Source organism: Cynoglossus semilaevis, chromosome 17 (assembly GCF_000523025.1).
Source record: "Cynoglossus semilaevis isolate Cse_v1.0 chromosome 17, Cse_v1.0, whole genome shotgun sequence".
Lineage (NCBI taxonomy): Eukaryota > Metazoa > Chordata > Actinopteri > Pleuronectiformes > Cynoglossidae > Cynoglossus > Cynoglossus semilaevis.
This window is the reverse complement of record NC_024323.1, coordinates 8,407,523-8,428,836: the sequence shown is the minus strand read 5'-3', so window position 1 is coordinate 8,428,836 and position 21,314 is coordinate 8,407,523. Positions and strand designations below refer to the sequence as shown.

Below are 21,314 nucleotides of genomic sequence, written 5' to 3'. Positions count from 1 at the left end.
GACTTGGTCGTGCTCCTTCATTTGGCCACAGAGTGGCGCCATAATCACATGCATAACTAGCCAAGTTGCAGTCTAACCAAGTGTCACTGGACTCAGCGTTGACATTTTAACTATCGTTTTCCTCTTGTCCATGCATTTATATTTTCTGCACAACAGACAGTTTTAAGGAGGACCAGCGGAGATGGTGTTCGGCTCAGAAATACTTTAGCACTTGTGTGAACTTCAATGTCCCGGTGGAGGCAAGTGTTAAAGGAAGAACGACACAAAAACAGCACGTACACACTCCAGCTTTGTTCTGAGTTTAATCACTGAAACGTATAATACGGCTCGCCCCCTCTTTCTCTTCCCGTTCCAGCTGCGTCCCTGAATGTCCGTGGGTGGCCTTAACTGCTCCTCCGTACGCCACAATACCTCGATATTACACGTTTCAATGAGCCCCGGATTTGTTCTGATGCCGAGGCTCTGCGGCAGACAGAAGGATGCGCATGTGCAACTTCGATCCACAGAGGAGCTAAAACCAGGGTTCGTGGTTCAAATGTGGCGTTTCTTTACAACGAAGGGCCGTCGTCTTACACATTAGGGATTGAGGGGTTTTTTTTATTTCCAATTTTAATTCTGCTTTTCTTTTTTTTTTTTTTTTTTTTGCACATACACAATCAAACAAAACACACCACAAGACCCTGATGTTCACGTGCGTTGTCTTAAGTCTCGACCTGACAGCATACCGATTGAATAGAGCGCTGGGTTTACTGCACTGCAGAGGCGCGACACACACACACGCACACACGCGCACACACACACACTACACCAGCCACACGGTTGCCATGGAGAGGATTAACACTGATTGATTCAGAGCCACGCTGTGGGAACACAATGCCCATAATATACGTGCAATGTGTTTTATCCTACATAATCTCAGGGGCCCGTGTCCACCTGCTGCAAACGACAGAGCAGCTATCATGACGGGGAACGGGGCCTCGAAGCATTACTGAGGGGCAATTCTCCACATATTCATATAAGGCCGGTCACATGCAGTGCTGCACAGATGGATGTTGGTTCCATCATGACTGGTTCTCCCACATTAATGACAGCGGTTATGCGTATGTCTGAAACCCAAAGCTCACGTTCAACGTACAATTCATCAACAGCAAGGACGAGCCAATTTAATCACCATCATCATCATCATTATACCAACAATTCCACAAGAATGAAAGTATAATACGTCCAAAAACATTTCCAGTACCAAGACAGCGAGGAACATACGACTGTACTGAAAAATAAACAAAAATAAAAATAAGAAAACAGTGAAAAGAACAGTAAACAAAAAAATCTCAAAATTCAATGAGTCGCTAAAAAAATAGATATTCCCTGCCCTCAACCAGACGTAAAAATAAAACAATCAACACAGTAAATAATGGAACATGAGCACACACAGGTCCAAATCTGTTAGTTTCCATGGCAGCGCTTTTCCTAGCAACTGGCAAAGGCAGCGTTTTCTCTCTCTCATCTCTCCCATGATTTCTTTGCTCTTAAAAATAGATGTGTACTAGATTTATACAGTATTTCATAACTAAATTCACAAATGATAGGAATATTAACCATAACTTTAAAATTGTTCTTGCACAGTTTATAATACCTTGATTTTATTATTTTTTTCCTAGGCGTTTAGTCCCAAGTGCATATGACGACGTGTCCTCCATCATGACTGCGGTTAAATGCTTGGTCGGTGGAGACGAGAGCACCATGGGAGAGAGATGGAAGGTTTGTGTGGTACGTGTGATCGGGCGTTGGGTCAGAATACTGTTGACATCAATCCCGATGAGTGTCCCGATTGACTGACTGTCACGTTAGTTGACGCACAGATTCTCCCCCAGCAGCAGAAAGGGCAGACAGAGGCTGAGAGGCTGAGGCTACCAGGTCGCCCTTCTTCTCTCCTCTCTTCTCCATTCAGTTTTGTCAAGTGGATGCCAAGAAGTAGCTCAGTGCTTGTTTGTTCTTTTCTTTTGAAAGCTTGCATGATTTCACACGTCTTTTTTTTTTCATATTTTGTTTTTGTCCACCATGTCTGACAGTCAGAATGGCAGTCAAAAGAGTTTCAGGTAGGTTTGTGTAGTTGTGTTTGATTCTGCCCTTCAGTCCCTTGGCTCTCCTGGTCAGAAGCAGTGGTTCTTTATAGATAATGGTCACAAAGACTACTCATACTCCAGGAACTGTTTATGGTAAAATAAGAGATACCTGTGGAGACAAACAGAAAGACAGATGTTACATCAGATGTCCATCAACGTCCCTGTAGTTCTGCTGCGCCTGGGGTCCGTCTTACCCTTCACTGTCTAGTACATCTTTAATGCTGGCCTTAGTGATTATGGCGTCGTCACATTTAAACCATTGGTCTTTGTGCTGGCGGATGAAGCTGGTGTAGTGACCACTCTCTAATGTGCCTTGGTGGTTCACCACCGCAAACAAAGAATACCTACAAAACAGTCATATTTATTTTAAAAAACAAAAAACAAAAAAACCTTTTGTGTTGTTTATATTACAAAAAATAGAAAGAAAGAAAAGTATTCAGACATTTCAGGCAATGTCATGTATAACGAAACACTTTTACTGTCATGAATGAAAATGCTCAACAGTAGCGTTACACATGCCCCAATACCACGGTCAACAGTTGGACTAGTGGAAACACAGTTCCTGTCAAACCGTTTTCCTCAGGTACTTACTTATTATCGTTGTTTATTACATCAACCGTCTGTTGATACTGGCCGTTCATTCTGCTCTCTTTGCTGTAGGTGACAGAATAAGATCATTATTATAAAACGTGAAGTATACTAAACCAGATTCAACCACTAGGGGGCAGGATTATTCTTTCTATGCAAGAGAACAGCGTCCCTGCATGTATCACTAACGGCATTCCAGTTTCTCAACAGAAATGAAGGGATGCTACAACCAGGGGTGGGGCATCACTGCTGCTGCACTCTGCTCACACTGATGTATATGTATTTACACAGGTTGTAAGTTCATTCAGATAGAAATAAGAAATAAAAGAGTCAGGAGAATAAATGTTAATCGATACATTTATATAAAGGTTGGGGGGGGGGGTTATTACCAAAGACTGCATATATTCAGGTTCATGACTAGTGGTCACACTGTCAACACTGTATTTGATGTATTAAATTAAAGACTCACCTCGATGCCATGAATGGTGTCATGTCCAACTCTAGAGGGAAGGAAACATATGTAGTGATCTTACGCCGCAGTTTAGCCGAGTGCTCAAACCGCTGGACAGAGGAGTGGGATGGGAGGTGAGAGGAATGGAGAGCAGGGGGGAGGAGAGGAGAAGAATTTTTTTTAATTTACATATTTATATACAAGTAACACACGACATATGAGACACACACAACCAGAAACATGGACAACAAAGCATCAGACTTCACTTTCAAATACTATGTTTTAAGATTTTCTGATTAGTAAATGACACAAATACAAATATACTCAGTTTAATAACAAATGACAGAGGGCGCAAAAGCTAATTCACAACATTATAACTCGGACATGGGACTGCAAACCCAGGGCAAAAGGTATAAAAGATTAATGTTTCTTATATTGTGGGTCACGGCCGAGGACTAAGTACCAGGGCTGGATCGGTTGGATTACAAGCCACTAATATATAAGAGATGAGGATTATAAATTTAACATGAATTATGTCATATTTAGGGTTCCCTAGCAGTTCCAGGGGCTGTCTTTAAAGAGCTATATCCACATGCAGTTTTAATCTCTCCCATCTGATAATCAATATGAAATTCATTAGACATTTAAGACATCAGGTCTCCACTAGACCAATAGCAGGGATAGGAGGATTAATGAATTAACAAAAGATTTTTTCCTGACAGAATCTACTAAAATAAATCTAACTAAATGTGAAAAGATAATAAACTAATGTCCCCTGAAAGAATCAAACCATCAGACACTGATAGATAATGCTACCGTGCAAGGATCTATTTGGCAGTGAGCATGTTTTTCTTTTCTTTTTGTCCAGCTGACTCACTTTAAGGTGGAAACATGCTACGATGGGGAGCTTCTTCATTGTCAGCTGTTTGGTGGATTCCTGGTAACTATGGCAACCGCCGCACTTGATTTTGGCACTGCTTCCTAAATGCTCCGGCCGTGTAAACCTGCAATTGGTATAAAAAAAGAGAGGAAAAAAACAGTGTGTGAGAACAAATAACACAGGTATTTAAAAAAACACAATGGAGTGTAAAATATGAAGATGGCTCCATTGGCCTCCGTGTGTGGCTCAAATGTGTTTTTTGAATGCAAACATCACTACATCTGTCTAGCGACAGATCTCTGGCTCTAGTTGACCAGAGGATATCTGTGATTTATCACCATCCAGTCTGCCTGGAGTGCGGCCTCTTTACATGCGAGTACGAACAACCAGCTGTGCTAGTAATGTCAACGCCTCCATCGTCATGGAAACAGCATAAACCAGATCTGTACCTTTAAGAGACTTGCTGCAGCAACTAGGGGTGTGTACAGAGCTGCAGTGGTAAAAAAAAAACACTCACAGGCACGAGAAGTGGTGGGGTGAGAACATGTAAGCGGACATAGGGAAAAAGGAATTAGGTTGAGTGGGGAATGAACTAAGATAAGAACAAGAGGGAAGGCTGTTATATATGGGATGTATGTGAGGGTTTACACCTGTTCTTCTAGCTGGTGATGGAGGACGATGATAAAATGCAGTTGTAAAAGGGTTGGTATGCATGAGCAGGTGGCATATGACCCTTATGGAAGCGGGAAGCTGAGTGAAATTCATTTGACTACAAGTAGGAGCATTTGATGCCCAAAAACGTGTAAATGTGAAGGATGGTGTGCAGACAAATGAGCAGAAAAAGGGAAATAGAGAGGAGCACATTCATCTTTCTTTTCAAAATGTCATGAACTCAATTCGTGTTCTCATTTCCTGCAGAATGGACACAGTTCTGTGATTTGGTGCATATTCTCATTTATTTGACATAAGTAGAAAGGAGGAAAAGACTGGGGATGGGGGAAGGAGCAAGGCAAAAAAAAAGAAGGCGGACGGAGACCACACAAAAACATTTCAAAACAACATCAATATTTTAATGATGGTAAGGACAAACATAAATAAACAGTCCATTAAAATGCTGCAGCTTTGAGGTTGTTCTTTAAATTGTCACGACTCACCATTTTAGAAATCAAATTGATGTTGATTTTAAGGAAAAAAGAAATAGTCCAAATGTGTACCTCCGTAAGCAGTCTGTGAGTGTGGTGGATCCAGACAGGTGACTCTCTCCGTTGACCGTGCTGCCGTCCCCTCCCGGACTAAGAGGCCAAAAAGGTGTAGATGAGCCCGGCAGGTCCAGACTAATGTCCCAGAAGGGATCTATCGTCGTGGAGACACCGCTAAAGGAATGGCAAAGAGGAGATATTTAAAGGTTTGTGTGTCACTTATAATGAACTAAAAGGTTGATGACACTGATGGTCACAACATTTTTTAGTTTGGCTCTGAAGAAGCTGTCTTTTATGTTATATGTACATGAGAATTTACAGTACAACCACGTACACAACACTAATGTTTCTATACCCACTGATTGTCACTTGGTTTTTTAATAAAAAACGTGTGAGGTTGTCATAGCCCACAGGTTTAACGCCTTATCGGCTCTCTCTGCTGACATCGGCTTCATTTTGTTAATGGTGTCGTCGGTGATGCCCAGCGTTTTCTTCACATGCAGTGGGTGTCAAATGAAAGGAACTGTGGCAGGATTGTGTTTCTGAAAAAAATATGATGATACTCATGATGTCATGCAATGCCATCATTATATAAAAGGGTTTAACAGCAGTGCTGGGCTATTTCCAAAATGAAACCAACTTCACCAGAGAGGTGAGTATTTATATTTAGTCAGTTACTACTATTTGACTTTTTTTTTATTATTTAGGAGAAGACTCTGTCCAAGCTCTAACTCTGCAGCCCTCTATATTGTGGAGGGCAGGTAGTGTAGCAGTGAGCCATGCCTGCCTGCAGAGTGTGGGCAGGGTGATTTGCAGTTCAGTGCAGCATGCTGCCACTAATGTGACAGGACAGCTTTAGGGGCAGGCAGCAGGCAATGCCTCAGCTGTGCTGCTGTCTAGACAACCCTCCTTACATCGGTTCCACAGGGACAAAATTGCCAAATAAGTGCAGTGGAGTGGACACAAACCAGTGCTTTATCCACTTGGAAACAACTGGTTGTGTCAGTTTTCATCAGCACAGCTGTGGGGAGGGACGACAACGGAGTGTGGGTTTAGGGTGGATGGATGAATGAGTAAACATGGAGGTGTAGGTCATGTGATGGAAAGAACACAAGCCTTGTTGTGTGCCCTTGTATCAATACGTGTGTTTTTTTGCTCTTTTAATTTAGATTTTTTTTTCCAAATGGCAAATTTCCAACATATTGAGAAACAAACTTACTGGCAAACCTGACAGGTAACATCTGATTGCAGTCCACCTGTGAAGATTTGGTCAATGATGCAGTTACAGTGGTTTGGATTGTTGGCCTTTTTACCATTGTCGTCTCCTGGAAACAACACAGAAGAGTGAAAGTCTTTAGCACCTTTAAAGTCGTCTGTTGACTCTTATCTCTCACCACACCATTTTTATTAGAGCATTTTTACAGACCTCCCCCCTTTTTAACCTATCAGAGACAGCCACACTGCGGTGTCTTATTTTGGTGAGTCAGCCTGTCATTGCACTGCAGCAGGGCCTATTGACATCATGCACTGCCTTCAGAGATTACTGTTCACCTGACACACACAGCACTTTCAGTTGGTTCACAGTGATTACAGGTAGGAAGTGTAGTGTTTGGTTATTGGGCTGTGTTTTGTATTTGGACACATTAACGACACATTCAGTCAAATGTGCTGCAGCCAGACAGAAGACATAAAAACAAATCCCAAAACAAAGAAGTCTTTTTAATCTGGCCTCATATTGTCAGTAAGAAGTGTTTCTTACTGATGGTGTCCCCTTTGCAGTGCCTGTGTAGTACATCTAGCGCTGCGATGAGGAACTCGTGGGCATCTTGCTGCTCGTAGCCTGCGAGGTGACGTGCGTGAGTCCACACCAGGTGCAGCAGCCGGAAGGGAATGTGGGGCGAACGATGGCCCGAGTAGAACTAAGAGTCAGAAAGAATGGAAAGGGAGGCGTGGGTGAGGAGACGCAGTTAGCCTACTTTTCAGTATCTTAGTGGGCACACTGTCATGTTCCACTTTTTTGCCACCATAACCAACAACACCAAAACGTCTGTTTCAGTGATCCCGTCAATTTCCTGACTCTCATTGGCTTCTATCTATAGTCACACAGAAATACATTTCCCGACATGTCACCTGACAAAATAAACCCCGGTGGTAGGAACATCCACAGAGAGTCGAGATGCAAGGTGCAAAGAGATGTGTAGCAAGCACTGCAGAGCCTCTATCTGTGTTGCCATGGGATTAGAAGTGAGTGACAGCTCAGTTCAGGGTCACGAGATAGAGGTATGAAAGTACCAGAACTGAGTGCAGTGCAGGTCTGGGGAAGGTGTCCAGGCTGAAAGGAAGCTGAAACCAGACCATCAATTTATACTTGTCACTAAAGGCTTGATTGGGCAGTGACAGAGGGAAATAACACGCTGTCTTATAAAGAGCAGTTTCCAGATGGTTGACCAATTAATAGATGCTGGAGGAGAAACATTTCAGAGAGGATAAGGAGTGTGTACCTTCTTAGGTAAAGAGCTGTATGCTGGATAACTCAAGCTCTATAACTCGTCCTCGGGCTGATACACAGCTGATACACGTCATGTACACACACACACACACACACACTGCCGTATACATTTCACCAAAGCACTTGAAGCTTAAAATACCATGTCAGCAGTAAACATGTATTGGCATTTGAGGCGAGACACCCGGCTTGCTTCAGACCAGCTCACCTAGCACAGTGCAGTCAGCCAAGTTGACAGTGATGACGAAAACACTTAATTTAATCATTTGATTAGTCTCACATTAATAAGTTGTTAGTAGAGAAAACTGTTAGAGCAGAAGATAGCTCTCTGTTTAAAGTTTATTCCATAAGGAAGTCCTATTTAATTAATCATTTTTCATCCAGATTTAGCAGACTGACTTTGTGTAAGAATATCCACAGATACAAACTTCTCCTTACCTCCTGAAAGAGCTGAGACATCTCACACACCAGACAGGAGTTTGATTGCATCTCACACTTGTGTCTGTCCGACAGAAAGAAGTCCCGCAGCAGTGGTGTGTGTGTGAGGGCCTGAACTATACAGTTCATGAAACATGTGTTGCCGAGGTTTATTAAACCTCGTAAACCTGCAGGAAAGAGAGAGGGGAAATAAAGAGTGAGAAAAAAAAAATGACAGGGACTGAAATGAAAAGCAGATTTACTCCTGTGGAAAGAAATGCATGTGAAATGATTCACCACCAAAGTCATTATTTCTAAAGATGCGTTAGCTGTCATCGCTTACTCAATTAAAAAACAACAAAATATTAAGGAACCAAAATGTACACCTTGTAATCAGTCCAATTATAGACAGACCTTTACTTTTACATTTGAATTATTATTATTGTGGTATTTGTCATGTTGCTGGCCGGGTAATTAACAATATGGCACTGGCTAGCCCTGCCAACAACACTGGTGTGTTTTCCTGGAAGAGATCCCAAAGCTGCAAACTAATTCATTTAGAGTGAGAGTGTACAGCTAGAATCCAGTAATAGCCAGTAGAACGGTTGAGACACAGCAAGGTCTTGGATCCTGTCCAACTGGAAGAGGGTTGGTTCTGGAAGAAAGCGCACAGTGAGGGCTTAAACACATTAGACTGGACCTAAGAGTGCTGTCCGACTGCTGCTACTAACCAAGCTGTTTAAAAACATGCAGAGGCGGGCAATTACAGAAAGACAGGAACAGTGTCATCAACAAATAAATATCAGAGGCATAATGGAAAAAAAATCATCAAAGCATTGATATAAAAATTCTCTCTGCTATTAAAGTTGAGAAATTACAAGAGTAACAGAGGCTGGTTCTTGGTCCTCTTGTTTCTGAAATACAGGTACAGAGTACAGCTGCAAGATATGGTCCAAAGAGTTTGTCCCAATATTTTTTGCTAAATCCTCATACATTCCACAGGCTGTATTTCAACTTATACAGTGAAGCTAAAGGCAGACAGAGTGATGAGAAACAGTCAGAAACATGTTATAAATATTATTATTTCATAAATATTATTATTAGTGTTTGTATAATCTATATGAAATATATATATATATTATTCCAAGTGTACCAGCCTTGTGTAAATTTTGTTCATTCTCACATCAATATTTGTGAATGTAAACCTGCCAGTTGGCACATACATGCAGAACTACTTACCTATTGTACAGTTTGTAGTGATTTTCCTTCGCTTTGGATTGTGTCTTAATAGCTCTAGCTCCCTCTTGGTTGGCTCCCATGTTGTGTATTTCTCCCCAATGCCTTTGAAAACAAAGACAGAAATGGTGAGACCACCTAAGGACCCAGTGATATTGATGAAGTAGGTCTTTAGACAAACTAAAATGCTATACCTTGCAATTTCCAGGCTTTCCTCTGCTCCTCTTTGGCAATCTGCTCCATGTCTTTGTCGTATATATAGTCTTGACACACAAAACAATATATTCCACCATATAATAGGTCTATTGCTGGAGGCAGAAAAGAGGGGAGGGGAAGATGGAAATGTAGGATAAGGGATTACAATGGCCTTTTTTTAAACTCAGTATCACACAATGGGTTTTATAGTCCAATGTCATCAAGACCAGTGTTCTCTCCACTTGCATTTTCCACTTACTGCAATGTTTGCATCACACTGCCAGCACAGAACAATAAGAGATGTGGGAGATGCAGTGATGGAACAGGTATACTGGTCTCCCACCCCCACCCCAACTTGGGCTTTCAACTAACACAACACCATCTTCCATTTTCAAACTCCACGGCAACAATTCTTCAGCTCTGTTGCCGTGACAACCTATTTTTAGCTTAACTGGACAGTTTTCTGTTTTCGGCGCTGCCTACAGTTGAGAAAGTGAGCCAACATCACGTAGACAATCTGGTCGTTGTATTTTATGTCACTTCTATTGAACCATGTTAAATACCTTTGGAAAACCAACAAAAAAAGCAATTTTCATTTTTTTCCCCCGTTTTGTTTATCCTTTCATGGTCATATATGAAGCGATATATTCACTATAGAACAAAAAGGATGCTCCTCTTTGAACATGAGACAATGATAAAGCTGTGGCCCATAATTTTGAGGAAATTGCTAACATTGCGGTCATCTGTCTAAAACTGATCACCCACACTAGATTGTGATGTACTTGTTACTCAGTTATTTCATAAATAAAAAATGATAAATACAGTTTTTAAACCACTATCTTAATATTTCATACTCAACATACTGAGAAACATATGGGAATTAAACAAAAACATTATTTCCCTGAAATCTTACAGACTAAAAGACGTCGGTAGCAAGGCAAGATAACGTAGCATAACCTTTGTGGCATTTAACCACGTAAAAAAAAAAAAGATTATATAAAAGATGAAATATCAATTCTCAATACTTATCATAACAACAAACTATTTGACTTTCTATTTAAATGACTGAAGGTCAAGAAAAGGATGGAGAAACAAAAGAAAGAAAGGAGTCATGCTGTGGCATGGAGGTGTTTGTGAAGAGGTGATAAAAAAATCTATTTAAAACTCTTTGAGAAGAAGAACTGCCATGTAGGAGTGTTGCAGTCAGAGAAGCTCAGAAGGTGCATAGGAATACAGTGCTAATTTCAGAGAAGGTCCTGTGGAAGATTCAAAGCTAATTAACACTGTATCAATGCTCTTGGGATGGGTGTGTGTGTGTGTATGTGTCTGTGTGGTACCAACCGTAGAAATCTATTAAATTAAATACATCTAATCAGACACAAACCGAGACACAGCGGAGCCTCTCCTACACTGCCCTACATTTGTTGTCCTTGTGGATGTTTTTCTCCTGGCTTAATAGGGCTGTGGGTTTGAGGCAGCTGTGGATTAGAAATGTTTAAAACCTCCTCACTGCTGAATGAGGGCAATTTTTCCTGAAACTTAAATACATGACATTTGACGAGCTAAGGAGTTTCCATCAGAATGTGATGTGCTGCAGTTAGTGCACTTTTGCTGCATCAGGAAGAAAAAATGTAATGCTGTAATACTTAACTGATAATGGCCGATGCTGCAGTCGAACACAAGAGTGAATATAAATGTGCGGGAGGATACGACGCAAATAAACCTGGGACATTAGGCGGGAGAGTATATTTGCAGCAGAGTCATTTCTAGTGTATTGCAATAAAACCTGCAATTTGGTAATGCACTCCGACCATAATTTATCAAGGAGAGGCCAAAGAAGGGACCAATGCCGTTGTCACTGTCCACCTTAATTCAAAACACGTAAATGGCAGTTTGTGAAACCATACGTAGCTGCAGCATTTATCTTTGAAGTAGATGTTTTCTCATGACTTCCTGAATCTAACGATCGCTGCTTTTTTTTTGAATAAAGACACATTTCCAAGTCTGGGACACAGTAGCACCAAACCATGAGTCGAATATAAATGCTACTACACTGCCTTTGGTGGATGCTCCTTTTATACCTGTTAACCATGCTTGATCTTTTTAGCCTTACATCATCGTCATCTCTACTTTGTTACTGAGCTTCTTTAAAATGAGTGCAAATAGTTAGACGTGCTAAGAGTTTGTGTGTTTCCCGAGTCTCTCAGGGCCCAATGAGTTTGTCACTTACCTAGATTGTGTCTCTTGTTCTTTGCGTGTTCGTGGATGTGTTTCTTCGTAAAACAACCAAAAAAGACACAGTAGAGGCAGGAGTGAAGTCGATTTAGGTGGGCACCACACATGTGACAGACACACGACTTGGCCTGCAGAAAAACCAGGGCAGGGTAAGGATTGTGGGGTAGGAACAAGGAATAGAGAACATGGGGAAAAATACAGAATTCAGTACAGTGAGAACAAATATCCTGTAGAGGCTGGGTGTTTGCAGTGTGACCTAGTTAACAAGTTAACAAGACATTTCAAATGCATGGAACGTATTTTGATCAAGTTGGGCAGAATCTGTCAGAACGGAAGCACACACACTACAGCTCAGCTGACTATACAGTATGTGATTGGACTTACTTTAGCACTAAGGGATTACTGACATATTTAGAAAACAAGCAAAGCAAATGGTAGGCCCTTCGGACAAAGGGAAATCCTTCAAAGGGCTTATTCTAATAAGATGGTTTCTTACAAACATACTGTTAAATGTGTGTAGAGGGAATAGGATAAAATGACCCTGGTGAGGGACAACGGAGGGTGTGGTGAACAATGCTTTAAATTCTGGAGGGAAATGTGAGCCTTAAGTTGTGTGAGAACAAACAAACGCAGGTATGCATTTAAATTGTCACTGTCTTTTAAAGGCCAATCTTGTTAAACTGAGCATTAAGGCTGTGTAGCCTACTACACTGAAAAGCCTCAAAAGTTTTCAGCACATCTGCTTTATGGGTGTAAAAAAATGTAGCCACAGAAGGGAACAGAAAACAGATCTAATCTAAGCCTTTGAAGGGAACAGACCTGATGCAATGAATCGCCCACTCAGAGACGACAGAAGGAAAGTAGGTGTGAAGCAAAGGTGAAAAGACACAACATGAAATATTGGCTTCAGAGACTTGTAACTTTTCAGTTAGAACGTTTCTGGTTTGGTGCAGGGCTACTGTCCACAGTGTCCACAGATTGCAGCAACAGGACATAATTTCAAAAATCACAGTCTGCTACCTCACTGTCGTTTACCTCTACTGTATACACAGGCGATACAATAGTATAACCTGACACCTTCCAAAGAGAATATAAACACAAGGTACCTGAGAAATTAAAGGGGCCGTGTAATCTAATAACGGTACAGCTAAAACCGGTATCGCCTTTGTGAAATATCCAACAATTTAACAAAATACTCCTGATTACTGGAGAAAGTCTGCAGCATAACACCAAGTAAAAACAAGTAACCTATGCCAATGCCACGCCTTACCCTTGTTCACCCCCTCCCCCGTCTTAACCCCCCTTTAATGCGCAGAAAATCCATCTCTGTTTCAACACCCACTGCTCGCAGTACCACTATTCTTCTGTGTCAGCAATCCTACATCTCGATACACCCGCAGCTCTTAATGTTGTATTGGATCAGCTATTGATCAGCCACTGGCCACAACAACACAGCCAAGTGTTGAATACGTAGCATACTATAACTACCTGGTTTTACAACCCATCTGGCTTGTGCTCGTTTCAGGACAGTCAAACTAGGCCCAACGTCCAAGGAAACAACCCATATGAACAGAATGTTCCATTTGGTTGAATAGATTTACATGAGATAGTATTACGTGCTTGGCGAGGTCAATAAAGCTTTCAGTAATGTGTAGCTAAGCCTCAGGGAAAAGCTATGAATACCCCAGTATTAGCCACAAAGGGGCATATGTAAGAACGCCAATTAGAAAACATTATGGTTCTCCGCCTATGTTATTCCATACAACAGTATTATTCCTTAAGCATTTTGTCATATTGTATCAGTTAAAGCAATAGCTTTAACTGAGGGGAAGAAAAGAATGACTACTGCAATTATGATGTGGACAATGGTCTGGCCATAACTGAGCCAACCCCTGCTGCTGCGAAGAAAAGACGGAGAAAGTCAATACAGAATTGAGAGCGCAGCTATATGAGAAGAGTGAGTCACCGCACTTCCATTACACCCATAAGTGTGTCCATGCCTCTAAATATACACAAGCAATTCTCACACAGACACAACCACGACGACAAACCGACAAACATGCATACTGCAACAATTAATATGCATTAGAAGACAGATGACTTCACTGACACCTTTACACTTCTCTTGTAAGTAATCACACATACATTCTTTAATTGGTGGGGGGGGGCTGACAACTGCCAGATATAGTCAGATAATAAGCACCCCATTGAAACCTCACCAACCTTGTTTTCTGCTCTATTTATATCTTGCATATCGCCACATAACCACTACTGAACAACAAAAGTATACATGCTAAACAAACCTGGAAGTAAAACCACCAACTTCAGTGTTGTTCTGTTCTCCCCACACTCATTAATCTGTTCGCTGGGTTACATTTATATAAAACAGCAATGTTGTGCAAGTAAACTCAATTAATCAATGAATGGTGCATTTAAACATGTTTGTAGCACCACCCACAGGTAGAGCAGCAAAAGACACAGGCTCTATGATTATAAACAATTAGAGTACTTCAGAGTTTAATCACAAAAAAAATAACATTGGCAGGTGAAGGTTTTTTGAAGGTCATTACATTAATTCACATCAATGTAATGTGTGTTTGGCAGCACAGATGGTGAACAGTCTAGATCCACATAACAAAAGACTGTGTGATCATTTGACAAACCCTGGAACCACACAGAAGAACTGTGCATGTGACTGACACCCACTGCACATAGCTTCTGACTCATCCCCTAAGACTCAAATCACATGTTTATATATATATATATATTTATTTTTCCTCCAAACAAAACGTCTACAATGTGACATTAGCCAAGTCAAATTATTAAGCACTGCATGTACAGTAAGGAAATAGAATATACCTGGATTAAAATAATAAGCCAATGGCACATATTTTTATCATACATTGTGATTCCTTTTTACCTAGTTCCCGTCACTTGAGTCCAAGGCTTTAACAATGGGGAACAATTACATGTTCGCACAAGGAGATTGATTGCCTCTCCGTGTTGGGCTTGGTCAGCCCCTGGAGAGTGACTGACAGCTCATTAGCCAGATGGCCAGACTAAAGAAGGGCTGGACAGCAGCCTCATTGGCTGGCTGATGCCACCATGACTAGCATGCACTGTGGCGGTGATTTGGTTTTTCCAGAGGCTATTCAGCACCGGCAAAATAAGTCAAAGAGCTATCATCTTTGTCAAACAATGACAACAAAGAATAGGGAGTCCCCTCGGGAGGCTTACAGCAATAAAATAAATAATATCAATAATGAATCCCACACCTTGGTAAGGTCTAAGATTTCCAAAATTCCATCCACTATTTCTCCCCAAATGGTAGATTTTGTTAGAGAACAGATGTTCTGTAAAAATAGAATAGCAAGAATCTGAGAAGCAATCCTAAATAAAAGGACTACACAAATCAGACATGCAAGGGCTTTGGAAGAGGTTGCAGACATCATAGCATCTGAGCCTCAGTCACAGCAAGTCAAAGACCAAAAGCCACATTAGATGAGGTCTATGAGGAAAGACATGAAAGACAGTGGCTTGAATAAAAACCAGGAAATAGCATTTGACATGAAGCATACTGGTTGTTGTAGAGACAATATAATTGGCTACGTATTTAAAAATATCTAAGCGCACAGATGCAAACCTCTGACATTTAGAAGGTATATTTTAGTGTTAAGGTACATTTAGGGTTTAGTGCCAACTGTAATTACAAATACAACAAATTTAAATCAAGTTGAGAGGATTTGTCCAATGCTAGAAGAATGTATGCTAACTAAGGATGGAAAAAAGCAAAAGGGAGCACAAAGAGGAAAGAAAAGGCGTGGGAAGGATGAGGAACAAGTGAAGGGTATGAGGAAGAATATATCTTGATGCTACAAGCGTATGCTGATGACTCAGAAAGAAGCCATGTGATGTGATGGGGACTGATGTGACAGTGAGATCAGGCCAGGAATAAGGCGCCTTAGTGAAATGAGCTGCGCCCCCAGTTACTGTGTACATGTTTATGTGCAGAGAAATCTCAGAAGAAGTACACTTGTCAATCCTTGCACACCAAAACACAGTAAAGGTAGTAACCTTTACTACCTCTGAAAAGTCCCATCAATTGCTAGCAAAGGATCTCTCTCTTTCATCTTCTCTCATCACAAGCACAGAGCAGGTTTGAACTTGAGGGGATAAGGGGGGTGTTATGGTTCCTCTGATCATACATGATTCATCATAAGAGCCATACAATATGAAAAAGACATGTTGAGTTCAGTCAGCCCTTCTATCACAACCAGCACTCCTTCAATTAAAGTGACAGTAGTGCATTTCAAAGCAGTGATGGCTGTAAAATTCAGCTAACCTGCCTTGCTTTCACTTCAGCCAGTTTTCATCCAGTCTGACTTAAACACTGGTTTTTACTTCAAAAATAAATTAGGTTCCTCCTGCTGGATGGAGAAGCACACAGAATAAATAACTGTGACCTTCATGAATATTCACACCCTCACCTCACCACAGCAGCCATTCACATTATATAAAATATGTATAGCGCTGACATTGGTCTTAAGAGAGAAATAAATTTAACTCTTATAAGCAAGGGCATGTTTAATCCCATCTACAAAGTCTGTGGTTAGCGTTCTGTTCAAATGTCTGCGAAGAGCCTTATTGGACATCTACTGAAACATGAATCCTATTTAAGAGGGGAACCATCCCAGAAGTGTACAAACAACAGCAAACTGAGGCTTACAGTGACATGACACACTCAAACAATCAACCACTTCAAAAGCTAAATTGGGAACTAGATCAGAACAATGCTTCCTCCTTTGAAATGAAGCCAGTTTACAAAAAAATTAGTTGGAGCCATTCAGTCAACTTCGCAAGGACATGAGAGCTTCTCTCCAACCAGCCACCAGACACGTGTGAAACTTCCTTAAAATATACAGAAAATAAAATCAGCACAACAGCCTTGCTTATGTAAAATACTTCAAACAGCATCACAATATAATCAAATCTGTCACAAACACAACCTATAAATAGTTGACAATTTTGCAGTTTCTTAGTAATGCAGTTATGCATTTACTGAGAGACAATGTAAGTGAGCCTAAGACATGGTTTTTGTGTTATTCAACTCAAGCTCAAGCTAGTTCATAAGGTTTAAGTGCTATACTTATTGGTTACTTCTGCTGAAGTCATCTTTATTTTGGTAATAACGGTGTCAGCAATGGCCCGCATTTTCCTTGTTAATGTTGGCCTTTGGCAAAGGTGAATGAACTATGACCATGTTTTTAAAAGGGTTATGGACAGTCATGATGTCAAGTTTATAAAAAGCGCAGTACTTAACAGCAGTGTCACGTTATCTCTGAAATAACATTGCTTCCAACAAAGAAGTAAGTTTACATTATTAGATAAATGACTCCAAATTATCCTACTAATAGGGTTGAATATTAAACAGTGGCTCCTGTCATGACTTTATTGACAAAATATTTGCTTTCTCCTCCCACAAACAAAGCAACATACATTTTTTAAAGTAACACTCCCAACACTGGTTGTCATAGATACATCTGTGAGAATCATAGTACAAATAAAACTCATAACACAGATGCCTTAAATAGTTGTTTTAAAAATCCTAGTGGAAACCCTGCAATGACAAGTTAATAGGGAGAAGCAATGGAAGGAATGTGGGTAACAGATGACCAATAAACCCAGTGGTTTAAATCCAACATTGTATTTTAATTTGTATCTTTCCTGTAACAACGGACAAGGACAACTGGTACACTTCACATTTGGGGAGTTTGTGCAGTGTAGCAACACAGGAAAGCAAAACCTCCAGTAGTATTTCTATGTTGTACTGTACTACCCTTGACATAATAAGTATACAAAAGGTTTTTTATAACCACAACAAAATGCGTGACAGAGAAAGGGCCTCTGTTGGCCTTGGAAGAAATCATTTTGACAAAAGAGCAATGCAATGATGCAGCCGTTATACATTAAGACGATTTGAGGGTTCTCAAACATAAAGAGTCAGCCTGCCTTCGACTGCATGCCGAGCCTATAAGGGTAGGTAGAAAACAATAAGTCAACACAAAAAGAGCTGCTTTAAAAAGCAGATGACTAGCCACGATTAGGTAAGACATGGACTGACAATTAAACTGAATATTCTTGATGCAGCTGAGTCACCCACAGCACCAGCTACAATTTGCCTACATTTTCTGGCAATTACCAGCTCCTTTGTACTAAAGTGTTTGAGGATGAAAAAATGCATAATTCTAGAGAATCAAGGCACTATATTCACACCAAACAATATCACTACAACATTTGTATGCAATACATTGCTATTGACTGTTTTGTCTAAGCTACAGTCCAGCAGTTGCTATGATATAAGAATGATGTAACAGTAGTGTGGGGTAGGCTGCAATGTTCACACAATCCTCCAACTTTGCAAGAGGCTAATTATTATTTTAATTTAAAGCATCAACATGCACCTTATTAAATGACACATTTTGATGACTGATGATCCAGTTCAGAAGGGGCAGGGGAAATGCTACACGTTCAAGAGATCCTCCAATGTCTGATCAATCAAATAGATGGCTGGTTACATGACACCACCGCTGTTAAACATGGTGTGATTTTACATGTGTGCTTTGTTATCTCTTATCATGTGATTTATATTTAAGAAATTGATAATGTGCCCAATTAAAGAAAGTCTGAAAGCAAATAGAGAGACCTCAAAGACTCCAAGGCAGATTTGTATTGACATTGTAGACTGAGTAGGAGTATTTTTTATGAAATTGAATTGGACGACTGTGAGACTGATAAAATAATTCTTAATTATATGGAGTTACTTACAAAGCTAACCAACCCCCCAGTCTTTTTATCCAAGTTGTACTCTGCAGCCACGGTTTGGTAATTGTTAACTACACCTCGACACATCTTGTATACAGACTAGATGTGGCAGTCCATTAATAAAAAGGCACTAAGGTAAACCTGTAAGTGAGCAATAGAAGAGAAAGCAAGCCTGCGTACACAACTGAACTACCTATAGTTTGTCAATTAAGATGAGTAGGTAATAATTATTAACTCACCAGCTCTGTCCATCCTGCATCACTCTGACGCACCTATTTTAGCACAACGACATAAAAATGTGTGACATGTATAAGAATTTGTTTTTATTGCAACAAACAAAAAAGACCTACACATATTAGCTAATCTATTATTTGAAAAAAAAGAAAGAACAAGCTTCTATTTCTATCCAAATCAGCAGTGTGGCACAAAACAATTAATGTTCTGATTTGACAAAGGAAAGCGATGGGGTGGCAAAGAGAGAGAAAGTGAAAGACAGTCCAATGACCTCACTCTGTTAAGAGCTATTCAGAGCTGTGAAAGTCGCCCAGATGTGGGGTGAGCTATAGTGAAATTAACAATGAAAGTAATGAACTGGCGTTTCTGCAACCAAGTTTCTGCTGCAGGAAAAGACCCTGCCGTGGGACAACAAGCAGCGAACTTGCTAATCTGTGGACCCAGTGAGTGCGGGCGTGGAGAGACACAATAGGTCCATTTGATGTGGTAATGTTAGCCCGTGAACTCCTCCTAAAACAACTTTAATCACAGAGCTTAGTATGAACGGTCTCCCTAAAGTAGTAATTCAGAAAACTCACTTAAATGACCTGAGACGAAATGGCCTGAAAGAAGCTACAGTGACAACTTGTGGCAAATTGATCTTTGATGTTATAATTGAGGAAATAAGTCGCCGCAGTTTCTGGGGTAATATCTTGCTAAGCTAACTTACCGGTGATAACCTAAGTGACTCAAGCAAGATGAGACTACAATGCCAGAGTAGTTACCGAAATATCGTAGTCTTTGCTCAGCGGTTGTTCCTCATGTGGGACATCACTCACGCACAATTCAGGCAACTGTTAAATTAATTTCACTCTTTAATCTAGTGCTAACGATGCAGTTCCTGTGTTTTTACCTTGCGTCTTCTGGTCTCAGCAGTACCACTCCAAACAAAGCATTGGTATATGACTCGAAGATTTTGTTTCCAATTGTCCACCTTATAACCGTTCACATGGGAGCACCCGGCCGGACTCATGTCAGACAAAACATTCAGTTTTTTGTGTGTTGGGGTGACAATGAAAGGTCTCCTGGATGATTCACTTAGCTAGCTAGCACGAACTGTCCGTCCAGAAATGCTTTCCGTTTGGAAATGGGACAATCGAAGTAGTATCCAAAAATGCTCCTCGGGCATCTGGCAAACACACTCTTACATGAACGAGCTACACATTTGTTTATGGAGTCATCCAACATCAATATCGCTAGACTAAAATGTCTGTTCCCTCTGCTGTTATGACAGTTGACTACTCCTTTCACGTTAGCTCCACTTCCACTCACACGGTTAGTTAGCTTTCTTTCTCTAGTTAGCCTGCTAACACTAAACTATAGCTTCACAATGCCCGCCCAACGTACACCGTGATTTGCTAACATAAAGAGGTTACGTCACTACGTTGAGTTCTGCTCTATGGGAACGCTTGTTTTATTCACCAGCATCTCTCACACGGGTGCATTATACATTTTTAACCACGGCTTGTGCTGCAGATTTAGATTTGAAAGAACACCTCCCTTCTAGGCTGTTCCGGAAATAATAACCAAGCTCAAACTCCACATCGATGTTGTTGTGAATGGTGCAAAGCTGTTTTTATAAAATGATTGGCGTTGTCGGCGTTACATCTGGATATAACTGGCTTAATTTGTTCCCAGGCAATATTTTGATAATGCTGTCATTCTAACTACAAGGGAAATTCTATTTAATTTTACAAGCCAAAATTGCACAACGGTCCCTTTTAATTGCCATTCTCCGGCACAGAAAGTTACATCGACGTGGTAATATTAAAATAAACCCCATACTTGAAAGTATAATCAGTCAAACTTTGATCTACTTGCACCATTAATGAAAGTCTGCCATCTAGTGGTTAACTAGTGTCAAATTTATACACGTAAACTGGATTATAATAAAATGTGTGGGTAGGTAAGGGCACTGGATTTTTTAAGGTCTTTGTTCACAGAGGTGTTGTCTATCGATTGACTTAATGACTCTTAATGTTATAAATCACCAGCATCATGATTATTACAAATAATAATAATAAAAGGCCATAGCATAATTGTATCATTTATATTTATATATTTTGGTTATCGAATGTTATAGTTATCACAATCATATTTACAGATATCTTTATCCCTATCATTTTACTAAGGCTGAATTTTTTATGCATGTTTGTGGATTTTATTTTCAAGTTTACACACCAGGGGGCAGTGTTAGTCTATGTTGATAAATGTCATGCTTTTGCGACCTTTTTAAGGTCGCAAAATGAAGAAACTTTATTTCTTCATCAATTCTGCAATTATAACTATTATATCTAATATGAGATGTTGCTGAATAATGTAAAACATTGTGAGTGTTAGAAACAAAAACACTTCTGTTCTGAATCTCCCTCAACAATTCCCGTAA

At 40.4% G+C, this 21,314-nt stretch overlaps 1 protein-coding gene across 2 annotated transcripts; it reads right to left on the bottom strand.

The window, feature by feature from the left end:
- Positions 1-624: 624 nt before the first annotated feature.
- Positions 625-20,371, bottom strand: LOC103393004 (ubiquitin carboxyl-terminal hydrolase 22). 2 transcript variants are annotated; one of them, XM_008329799.3, is made up of 14 exons: positions 19,782-20,371; positions 18,895-18,927; positions 11,829-11,961; positions 9,598-9,711; positions 9,407-9,508; positions 8,189-8,355; positions 7,004-7,163; positions 6,464-6,569; positions 5,260-5,418; positions 4,043-4,169; positions 3,184-3,275; positions 2,718-2,780; positions 2,321-2,470; positions 625-2,235 (listed from the first exon to the last, which is right to left on the bottom strand). In XM_008329799.3, exons 1-14 carry the CDS (start codon positions 19,899-19,901, stop codon positions 2,193-2,195), a joined length of 1,569 nt encoding a protein of 522 aa, XP_008328021.1. In that variant the 5' UTR covers positions 19,902-20,371; the 3' UTR covers positions 625-2,192. The 2 variants fall into 2 exon arrangements, with proteins under 2 accessions (XP_008328021.1, XP_008328022.1); XM_008329800.3 differs by lacking the exon at positions 18,895-18,927 and having other exon boundaries at positions 19,782-20,368.
- Positions 20,372-21,314: the final 943 nt, after the last annotated feature.

What these genes read in the sequence shown, in the direction of transcription:
- LOC103393004 (XM_008329799.3), bottom strand. Translation starts at nt 19,901, where the DNA reads ATGAGTCCGGCCGGGTGCTCCCATGTGAACGGTTATAAGGTGGACAAT. An exon ending in CACTACAAACTGTACAATAG is followed by an intron (nt 8,356 to 9,406) that starts GTAAGTAGTTCT and finishes TCTTTCCTGCAG; the next exon opens with GTTTACGAGGTTTAATAAAC. An exon ending in TAGCATGTTTCCACCTTAAA is followed by an intron (nt 3,276 to 4,042) that starts GTGAGTCAGCTG and finishes TCCTCTGTCCAG; the next exon opens with CGGTTTGAGCACTCGGCTAA.